We start from the raw sequence: 10,948 nt of genomic DNA, 5'->3' as shown, positions 1-10,948 counted from the left end.
GAGCCATGTGGGTCTGGCCCGAGTGGGAGGAGAGGAAGGGACACCTGCTCTGCAGGTCTGAGAGGACATGTCCCCCCACATGTCCCACATGTGGCCTCTCTAGGGCTGGCCGCCCAGCGCCTTTGCCACAGGAAAACTTCTGAGTTGTCTATGCTTCCTGTTGCTGCTTCCTCACCTCCACTCCTTCCCTCAACCCACTCCAGCCCGGCTTCCATCTCCACAACTGACTGCAACTGCTAACAAGCAGCCACCCGCAACCTGCCTGCTGCCTAACCCAGCGGGCACACTTCTGCCTTCATCTCTTGCAACATATGTTCTTCTATTTCAGTTTCAAATTTCTAGCCATCTACACTTAGATGTCCAACAGGCACCTCAAAATGAACTTGGCCCAAACAGTCATGCCTCCCTGCTCCCACCTCCCAAGGCGGGGAGTGGCCCACGTCCCAGCTAGTCTCTAATGTGTTACCCTTTTAAATATTTCACCATACTCCGTACTTGTGTCTCTTCCTGTGTACTTGTTTATGTGTGTCCCCTCTAGAATGTCAGTGCCATGAGGGCAGGGACCCTCTCTGCATCCCAGTGCCTGGCAGGGTGCTGGGCACACAGGAGATACTTTGTCTGAGTTTGCTAAATTAACGAAGCAATCAACGTGTGAACAACGTGAACGGGGGAGCCCCAATGCCCTCTGCCCTGAGGGGGCAGCCCTGACTCCTGTGGCAGCTGCTCAGAGAAGCCCCACGGGCTGCCGGCAGTCCCAGCAGGCCGCTCGGGGGCGGCTGTTTACCCACAGCCCCGGGGTGAGCACGGGCCTGGGTGGGAAGGGCCCTCAGCTGCAGCTGCTGCTTGGGGCTTTGCGTCTGTGGTCTTAGGTTGGGGCTTTGGAAAGCAACTCGGTGTGGAGAGGGAGAGGCTAGAACCCCAGAAGGAGCTTCTGGTGGGGCCGGTGAGGCAGTGGGGGGCCCTGAGGATGTATGCATGCCTAGGACCCTCCCTTGAGCCTGGGGGTCCCTCCAGCTCAAGCCTTGCTGTGTGAACGATGGCAACAAAGGTGACACTGGGTGAGTGAGATGCCACGTCCAGAGGCAGGGAATGGCCATGATAAACGCAGTAAACACGCACAGCCAGGCCCCTGCCAGGTCCTGGGCGCGCAGCAACGAGCAGGAGAAAAGTGCTCCCTCCCTCGTTCCCTCGTGGGGTCCACGGTCCCCAGAGGAAGAGAGAGTGGAGCACCTGCCCTGGTCACAGGTGAAGGGGGTCCCCTGGGAAAGGGCTCCCACCTTTACTTGAGACTGAGGATCAGTGAAAACTCGCCAGGGGAAGGTAGAAAAAAATTTCAGGTGGAAGGAACAACACGGACCAAGGTCCTGAGGTGGGAAAGAGCTTGATGTGGTCAAAGCAGCAGAGGCAGGTCGCCGTGGCTGGAGGGGAGAGTAGTTCAAGCCGACACTGAGGAAGGGGGAAGGGCTAGCCCAAGCCTGAAATGGGATGGGGGGTGCCCCGGGCCCCTGTGTGGGATGTGCGGTGAGGAGACCCCAGAGAGGTGGGCTCTGACCCAGTCCCTGGGGGCAGACAGCCCTGGGCCGGCACCTCCCTCACCTCCATCTCCCCAACCTGCCGCTGCAGCTGCGCGCATGTGGTCTCCAGCTCCTCCTGCCGCTGCAGGGTCACCGTGCCTTCAGGAAAAGACGGGGAGGGGTTCCTGTGCCCCCCGCACGGAGGCTGCCAGACCACTTCTGGCCATGACAAGAGCTTTGGCCTGAGGGTCATCTGGAGAAGCTGCTCCACGAGAACTCGAGGGATCCCCGGAGAAGCACCTCTTGGCCTCTCGCCCTGACCTTGAGAGGGGACGCCCTGACTCTCGGGAGGCTGCCAGCCCACCGAGCGAGGCTCCTGACGGGGCTGCCTTTCCTCCAGGCTTTGGCTGGCAGGCCCTGTGCTCAGGGCTGGGCTAGGGCTGCGCTCGGGGGACTCAGTCCCACACAGAAGGGCACCGCCCTGGGTGTCACTGCTCCTCTCTGGGCTCCATTGCCCAGACTCCACCACAGGACTCAGCTTGATGCTCTCGGAGCCCTGATACCCAGAGGTCGCTGGCCCAGGGGGTACAAAGGGGGGCTGACCAGCCCACAGAGGGCCTCTTACCCTGGTGCTCCTGGAGGGTCTCCACCAGCTCCTCCAAGGCCCGTATCTTCTGATCCTGCAGCAACGAGACAGGAGGGGAGCAGACCTGGTGGTTCCCAGAGCCCAAGGGAGCCCCTTCCAGATGGGAAGACCCGGCTTAAAGCCCCTGCCCCGCTCTGGCACTGCTCCGGTGCTCAGATGGCCCTTGTGGTCCCACTGAGGTGGGGGCAGGGGGTGGGCACCCCCAAGTGCCCAGCACTCAGCAGCCACTGCTGCCACCCAATCTGAGGCCTACGGGCCTCGCTCAGATGTGGAGAAGACCCCTAGCCTCTCTGCTCAGGTCACAGGGACCCAGGTCAGTCCCGGGCCAGACCTGGCCCTCGAGTTGGGCGGTTTGGTCAGGGAGATGGTTCTAGAACCCATCCACCATGGTCTATTGCAATAGTAGCCTCACTGGCCTCCCCAGCCCAGGCCCTTCCACCCCTCAGACCAGACCCTGGCCCTCTCCCCCCTGGGGCCCCACCTTGGAGAGCATCTCATCCGCCTGGGCCTTCACCTGCCGCTCCAGATCCCGCACTTTCCTCGCCATGGTGGCCATCAACTCCGAGTCGTGGTACACAGGGACTGCCAACCAGACAAAGTCCTAGAGCCTGGGCCTTGAGCTGAGGCTGAGGTATGGAGGTCCAGGGGAGGGGAGAGGTAGCGGGCTCCCCAGCAGCGGAAATAAGGGTGGTAACAACTGCCGCCACCAAGATAATGGGGATGGTTCTACACACTCTTCATATGCCAGCTCTTCTGAGGAAATGAACTGTTTTGGGAAATGAGGCACAGAGATTCTGTAATGCACCGAAGATGTATATATGAGGGAGTGGTACAACATACGGGTTCCATCACCTTGAAACGCTGTCAAAAAGTTGTTCACCCTTAGAACAACTATACTCCAATAAATATTAAAAAAAAAAAAGTTCACTCTCAGTTGAATCACTCCTCTAATCTCGCCCTTAATTCACAGGAAATACGGTGGATAGAGGAGCAAGTTAAACAGCACCGGACAAATCACTATGGGGGACATCCTGCGGGACAAGTAGCCCGGACGCTTCAAAAAGTGTCATTTTTTTAAAGAGGCAGGGATTCTGCTCTAAAGAAGTATAACCATCAAATGCAGTGCATGACCCTCAATTAGAACCTAAATCGGGGGGGGGGGGGCGGGGGGGGAAGCTATGAGAGATATTTTGGAACACTGGGATGTTAGAGAGAGTTACTGGATTGTTCATATTCTTAGGTGAGATCACAGCATCGTGGTTATGTACTTCCTTACTCCTAGAAGATGCAAAGGGAAGTATTTAGAGCTGAAATGTCATGATATCTGCAACTGATTTCTAAATGGCTCATCCAAAAAATACATTTGTGTTCATAACATATGTGTATATGGATAGAAAGCAAATATGGCAAGATGTCACTAACTGTTGAACCTAGGCTGAGGACGTATGGGTGTTTGCTGTACTATTATTTCAACTTTTCTGTTTGCTGACAAATTTTCAAACTAAAACATTTGTGAAAGAAAACAAGAGAGACACATGGGAAGAAACAGGCCCCCTTCTTCCCCTAGATGTTGTCTCTCTCTGTGTGAAGCCGGAAGTATTGCTGTAACCACGTGACCATGCGGAGCTGACAGGCCCAAGGATGGTTCAGTGCAAAGCTGGAGAAACCTGAACTTCTGACAATGTCTTTGAGCTGTTGTCTCCCTAGGACTTCTTGGTATGTGGGATAATAAAGCCCCCTGATGTTCCTTGGTTGAATCAGGGTTTTCGTTGACTTTAGTCAAAAGCTTCTTAACTGATATATAGACATTTGGCAACTGTCAGCACACGGATGACAGCACGTGTTTGAGGCAGAGTGGAGAGAGAGAGGAGATCCCAAGCAGGAGGAACATCACATGGAAAAGCTGGAGCTGGCAGGGAGCCGAGAGGGGAGAGCCTAGGAGGCAGGAGGATGGCAGGGAGGCTGTGTTATGGAGGCCAAGAGCCCGGGGTGTCCTGAGAAGAGGGATCAGGGAACTGTGTGGAATGTTTCCCTGCAGAGAAGTGAGACAGGACAGGCGAGCCCTTGACTGTGAGCTTGGCAGGGGAAGCCCCTGGCTGAGAGTGGGCTGAGGGGTGGTGGCGGGGGAGAGGCAGAGAGACCTGGGGAACAGCCAGTTTCTGTGGTTGCTGTTGAAAGCATCCCCCCTGGGGTGATGGAGATCCTGGCTTTGTGGCCGAATGGCTGTGGGGCCGGGCTCCTCCGGTCTCCTTTTCCACCTCAACCCCTCCCTACCTGTACAGGAGAGGGGTCATTCGGTGGAGGATCAGAGACCGAGAGACAGAAACGGAGACAGAGAGACAGGAAGCTGCTTACCCAAGATATCACAGCTAGTGGAAAACTCTCACCTCATCCCCAGCTCCCCCAGACTCCCAGCTCAGACCCTGCCCCTGCCCAGTGCACCACACAGCTCACCCTGCCAGACCATGAGTCCCCTGTGCCCAGGACTGCTCAGTCCTACCTCCTCTGGGAAGCCACCCCAGTGAGCCCCATCCTACTTTGGGCACCTCCACGATTGCAGTGTTGTCACAGCCCTTTGCGGATGGTGTGGGTCAGGCTAGGGGGACTGTCTAGGGGACTTTGGCCTTGTCCAGAGCCCTGCGGAAGCAGGAAGTAGATGCCCGGAGGCTGAGCTTCCCCCTCAGGCCCTTCATTCCTCTTGGACCCTGAATCCTAGAGCCACTGACATCACTCTTGATGGGGATTCCAGCCAGGTGTACTCCAGAGGTGCCAGCCACAGCCCGCCCTGGGGCTTTGCCAGACCTCCTGTGCTAACGGCCGGACCTGTGTGTGGCTTCACGCCAAGCCAGGCTCTGAACAGGTCTGGGGTGCAGGCCCAGGGCCACAGTCAGCCAGGAGTAGAAGCAGTTGCCTCTGACCCAGCAGGTGGGAGAAGGTGCCATGCCTCTCAGGGCCTCCCTTTCCCCGGGGCCTCTCCTGCTGCCAGGGACACAGACCCCTTCGGGCCTCTGCACTCACCTTGCCTAGTCACAGGGGCACCTACGCCACCATAGCAGGAAGGAACAGAGATCCTTTCTTCTGAGCCGTGCGCGTCATTCAGCACGTCCACCTCATCTTCTGCAGACAGGGATGCCCAGGTCACTGCTCTGGGGCTGAAGCCCAGGCGAAACGGGGGCCCTGGGCCCTGGTCAAGATGAAGCAGCCTGTTCTCTGTCCCCCCAGCACATGAGGATAGAAAACTTGGGACGCTGGAGAGCAAGGATCCAACCAGAACAGGCCTCTTCTTGGAGTTCTCCCAACCTGGCTCCCTGGGGGGACCTGGGTGGCCAATGCCAGCACCGCGGTGGGGGCTAAAGGAGGGCTGGGATGCAAAGGTCTGAGCCTGCGGGAGGCAGGGCAGCAACATGAGGACTGGGCTTCAGGGAGAAAAGGCTGTAATGGGCTGCAGGTGGCTGTCGGAGAAGGAGGGCTGGGGTCTGACCCCCTCATGGCCCACCCCACGGTGAGTGGAGGGGTTCAAATATTAGTGATGACATCTCCACTAAGGGTGTGGGGTGTCCAAATCCGAGAGCTGCAGACAGCACTGCAGTTGGCCAGCCACTCTGGCTGACGGGAGTTCATCACGCTCTTTCTTTCCATCCGCCCAACTGCAAGGACATAAGGAGGACACGAGGGCAGAGCCCACACTTACCATTTCCGTACATTTTTATCCCTCGCCTCCTGGGAATGGGGCAGGAAGAAGAAGGAAGACAAACAAGTTAGGACGCCCTGGATTGCCTTCGGGGGAGGCTCTGGCACCAGGTCCCCCATCAATCCTAAAGAAAGTGTCTCCTGAGGACATCCACCCCCAAATCCCATCCCGGCCCAGGGGTGAGCCAAGGGGCAGGCTTCAGGGTGTCCGACTCCTCCCAACAAAGAAGGATGGTGAAGAGCTGAAGGGCAGAGCCTTGGAGAAAAGATTACAAGAGTCCCCAAGCCCAGGAGCCCAGCCCCAGCTCTGCCCTGAAATGGCTGCAGGACCCCAGGCCTGTCACTTAACCTCTCTGGACTTCCTTGGCCATGATGCAAATGACTCAAAGTGGGCTTCAGAAGAGCAAGGAGAGAGGTAAAAAATGCTTTGAAAAGATGAAACTGATAGATGAACAAATAGGATTCTCTTCACTGAGAGCCCAGCATGTGGCCGGGCCTGGAACAGGTGGGCCATCAGTGTTTGAAGAACTAATTCATGACCAATGAATAAACAGATGGATGCCGAGCCACCCCACTAAATGGCACAGCCCAGTGTGTGCTTAGACACATGGAGAGCCTCCCAGAAGAAGGTTCGAGAAAGATAAGGTGATCAGAGAGAGATACATAACTTCTTATCGTTTTCCTCAGGACACTAGGAGTCAATCTCCTAGTCCATGGGAGGGGCCGGGAGGAGGCAGGGGCATGGACACAAAGATCCCACGAGGCCAGCTCCTTACCCCGGATTCACAGGCTCCGAATGCAGAGGCACTCGCCGGGTCTTGCCAAGGGAGGCCAAAGGTGAGCTCATAATTCTACTTCTAGTCTCTAGCTGTCAGGAACTCCCTGAGAAGAAAGAAGTCAGCCCTTGGGGACAGTCACTCAGGACCAGGGAGCGGCCTGAAACTTCCTCTGCCCTGGCTACTTTTCCCAGGAGGGAGCACTGTCCAGGGAGTGGCACCCCTCACTTCTTCCTACTGCCTCTGCATAAGTTTCTGGAGGCGGCCTGGCCTCAGGATCCCTATGCTTGATGTCCACCTGCACCGCTGGATATCCAGCTCTCTGCTCTGCTCTTGGAGGTCTCTGGCCTAGCAGTGCTTGGGAAAGGGCGATGGGGGTAGGATGGGGTGCAGAGGTGGGCCGGAAGCCTGGGACTTCCCCAAACTTCAAGCCCTGGCACAAGACTACCCAGCAGGCCTGGGGCTTCTGTCTATCTACCAAGGAGCTGGTCACTACGCCCAGGTGTCCCCTTCCCTCCTACCAGAACCAGGGGCCACCTCCAACTTCTCAGAGCCAGAGAGGGGCAACCCCAAGGCAGGATTCTACCAAGACACCACCTGCATGGCAGGGAGGTCAAGAGCCCAGACCCTGGATAGGTTCTGCCATTCCAGTATAGCCTGTGCCTCAGTTTCCTTTAGCGTGAAGTGGGGATGGTAATAGTACCAGCCAGGTAGGGGTAACACACGTAAAGCACCTAGCCCAGTGAAACGCTCAAAGGAATTACTCAAAAATGTGAATTGTGGCTGCTGCTGTTATTGGCACACAGAAGGCCCTCATAAATGCTGATTTCCCTTCCTTTCCTCTTCCTTCTGGAAAGATGAATGAACATCAGGGATGCAATTAACGGTCACTACTCTACTCAGTGAATTAAATATCACGTGGCTAATGTCTAGAAATCGAAGAATCAAACGACCTCCATCAGGGCCTGAATCAAGTCTTCTGTTCCACTTTGGAGATGTGTGGCACTGGCCTCCACCAGCCCGTGAATCTGCCCAGCAAGGGGACCTGCATCACCAGGAGGCAGCTCCCTTGGTCTTAATTCTGGAGTTTGGGACTCATGCCCCGCCCCTTTCTCAGAGGTGCCCTCCAAGGACAAGGTCCAGAGTTTCCTGATCTCCATCATCCGGCATCCAGCCTCCCAAACCTGCCCCCAGCCTGCCTGGCTCCTGCCGTCTTGTCCGGGCATCCTCAGGGTATGTGTGGCCAAGTGTGACGGCCCCTGTGGCTCCCTTCACCAGTCTCCACACACTGCCAGAGGAATCTTCTTAAACCCAAAGCTGACATGTCACTTCCCTGCTCAATACTCCCAGTGGCTCCTTCTCACCCACAGAAAAAAAAATCAAAATTCCTTAACATGGATGATCTGGTCGCTGCCTGTGTCTCTGGACCTCACCCATCATCACCCACGGTCCTCCCGCATCCCACCCTCCACTTAAGCCACTCTGAACTGTCGGCCCTGAAATGCACCAGGGCTTTCTTTGCACACATGGCTCCTCAGGCCTGGAACCCGATCCCCCAAAATGGTCTCCCTACTCCTACCCACACCCTTCCCTTGGCTGGCTAACTCCTTTTTTTTTTTTTTTTTTGCTTTTATTTAGTTATATTTTAACTTTTTACTTTAAAATTATTATAGATTCACAGGTAATTAGGACAATAGTAGAGAGGTCTGGTGTATCCTTCACAGTTTTCCCCAATAGTCACATTTTACATGACTATTCTACACAGTATCAAAATCAGGAAATTGACATTGTATAATCTGTGTGTGTCATTCTATGCCATTTCATCCCCTGTATAGACTCTGTGTAACCACCACTGCAATCAATATATGTACAGAGGACTTCCCTGGTGGTGCAGTGGTTAAGAATCTGCCTGCTAATGCAGGCAACACAGGTTCAAGCCCTGGTCCGGGAAGATCCCACATGCTGTGAAGCAAATAAGCCCATGCGCCACAACTACTAAGCCTGTGCTCTAGAGCCCGTGAGCTACAACTACTGAGCCCACGTGCCACAACTACTGAAGCCTGCGTGCCTAGAGCCCGTGCTCCGCAACAAAGAGAAGCCACGGCAATGAGAAGCCCACGCGCCGCAACAAAGAGTAGCCCCCACTCGCCGCAACTAGAGAAAGCCCGCACACAGCAACAAAGACCCAACGCAGCCAAAAATAAATAAATTTATATTAAAAAACGATATGTACAGAACTATTCCATCACCACAAAGATCTCCCTTGTGCTACTCCTTTAGCATCACACTCATCCTCTTCCTCACCACTGTTCCTAACCCCTGGCAACCACTACTCTGCTTCCCATCTCTATAATTTTCTTACTTCAAGAATGTTATGTAAATGGAATCAAATAGCATGTGACCTTTTTTTAAAAAAACAACAACAGCTTTATTGAAGTATAATTCACACACTTAACTCTTTTAAAAGTACACAATTCACTGGTTCTTAGTATATTCATAAATTCAGAGTTATGAAACCACCATCACAATCAGTTTTGGAACATTTTCATCACACTAAAAAGCCCCAGGCACTGTGCCTTTAGTAGCGAAAACGACCCTGCATGAACTCCCACCAGACCTGATTATCCCTCCTTTCTCCAAATTCTCATCACCATAATGACCCCTCAAAAGAAACTGGTCAAAAAGACAGAAATTAATAAGCATTGGCAAGGATGAGGGGAAACTGGAACCTTTGCTGGAATGTAAAATGGTGCTGCTGCTGTAGAAAACAGTCTAGCAGTACCTCTAAAGGTTAAACAGAGTTATCTTATGGCCTCCATGCCTAGTTATATACCCAAGAGAAACGAAAACTTACATCCACACAAAAATTTGTATATCTGTTCATAAGCAGCATTACTCATAATAGCCAAAAAATGGAAACAACCCAAATGTTCATCAACCAGTGAATGGATAAACAAATGTGGTATACCCTTACAATGGAATATTATTTGGCAACAAAAAAGGAATGAAATACATACTACAATGTGAATGGACCTTGAAAACATTATGCCAAGGGAAAGAAGTCAGTCACAAAAGACCACCAATTGTTATGATTCCATTTATATAAAATGTCCAGAATGGGCAAATCCATAGAGACAAAGTAGGTTAGTGGTTGCCTAGGGTAGGAGGTGCTAAAGGGAGACGGGGAGGGTGTGGGTGGACTGCTAAAGGGTATAAGGTTTCCTTTTGGGCTGATGAAAATGTTCTAAAACTGATTGTGGTGAGGGCTGGACAACTCTATGAATATACTAAAAACAATTGAAATTTACATTTTAAAGGGGTGAAGTATATAGTGTGTGAATTTTATCTCAATAAAGCTATCACAGGAAAGAAAAGGACCTGGTCTCCAAACCAAAACCAACATCTTCCCTCAAAATAAGCTCCTCCCACTTCTCCCTTCTTAATGGGACCCCATCATCCAAACACAAAAATTTTCCCTCCTTCTTTCCCTCTTAATCCCATCAGTTACCAAATCCTGCAGGTTAAACTCTGCAGGTCTCTCACACATAGCTCCTCCTCTCCATGACCACTGTTGGCCATCCTAGTGGGACTCTCACTGCCCTTCTTTGGGGCTGTCACAATGGCCCCAAACTGACTTCCCCATTCCAGTCTCACTCCAGGCCAATCCAACACACTGTCTTCAGATCCATTTTCCCATGGATTATAGGAGACCCGTGAGGACGACGATTGTATCTTCCTATCAGCCTGGGGACTCCTGAGCGCAGGGCTGTGTCTCCTCCCTCAGACCGGGGACCCTGAGGACAAAGCCACGTCTACTCCCTTCACTTTGGGGTCCTCCTGGGAGGACTGTGTCTTCCCCCTCAAGCCGGAGGCGGCTAAAGGTTAGGCTGTCTGCCCCTTCAGACTCAAGTTTTGAGAGGAAAGTTCTGTCTTATGCCTCTACATCTTTGGGAGTCAAATTTATCCCCCCACAGGTCCCAGTGCTCGCCAGCGCCGACAAGGACCAGCAGGCTGTACACCTTCAACCCCTAAATCCCCAGCTGGAAGCGCTCACCACGTGACTTCTACCACCAGTCCCGCCCTAGGAGCCGCGTCACCGCCTCCCTGCCTCCACGCGTAGCCATGGTAGGCGGGGGCCCGAATCTGCTCCCAGGGCGCGGGGGGGGGGTCTTCTGGGGGAGCCGGGCCGCGGGTCTCGCGTGTCCTCGAGGTTCTCGGGGTGAGGACCCCAGCCTGTGTGTGTGGCTCCATGGGCAGAAAGGTCTAGGGCCGTGACTCACCACGCAAGGCTGCAGAGCCGCCCGCGGCGCCGCCATCTTGTT

The 10,948-nt window shown here is 53.9% G+C and overlaps 1 protein-coding gene across 8 annotated transcripts in view; it reads right to left on the bottom strand.

Annotated features, from left to right (window-relative positions):
- The window catches only part of UBXN11 (UBX domain protein 11), a 22,689-nt gene extending 11,741 nt beyond the window's left edge, over positions 1-10,948 (bottom strand). For 4 of the 8 annotated variants that reach the window (XR_003794574.1, XR_003794572.1, XR_003794575.1 and 1 more), the window contains exons 1-7: positions 10,907-10,948; positions 6,627-6,732; positions 5,852-5,880; positions 5,179-5,277; positions 2,642-2,742; positions 2,140-2,194; positions 1,597-1,673 (exon numbers count right to left, since the gene is read on the bottom strand). Coding sequence is in view for 4 of the 8 variants with exons in the window: in XM_029230126.1 (XP_029085959.1) it covers positions 1,597-1,673; positions 2,140-2,194; positions 2,642-2,742; positions 5,179-5,277; positions 5,852-5,880; positions 6,627-6,697 (432 nt within the window). In the remaining 4 variants the exon portion in view is untranslated. Of the gene's footprint in view, positions 1-1,596; positions 1,674-2,139; positions 2,195-2,641; positions 2,743-5,178; positions 5,278-5,851; positions 5,881-6,626; positions 6,733-10,906 lie in introns of those variants that run through there. The other 4 variants (XM_029230124.1, XM_029230127.1, XM_029230126.1 and 1 more) reach the window with 3 other exon arrangements.

The sequence above is a fragment of the Monodon monoceros genome, unplaced genomic scaffold (genome assembly GCF_005190385.1).
Source record: "Monodon monoceros isolate NGI ecotype Baffin Bay Population unplaced genomic scaffold, NGI_Narwhal_1 Super_Scaffold_18, whole genome shotgun sequence".
NCBI classification, from domain to species: Eukaryota; Metazoa; Chordata; class Mammalia; order Artiodactyla; family Monodontidae; genus Monodon; species Monodon monoceros.
Note: the sequence above shows the minus strand (reverse complement) of the source record. Positions and strands in the feature narration are given on the sequence as shown.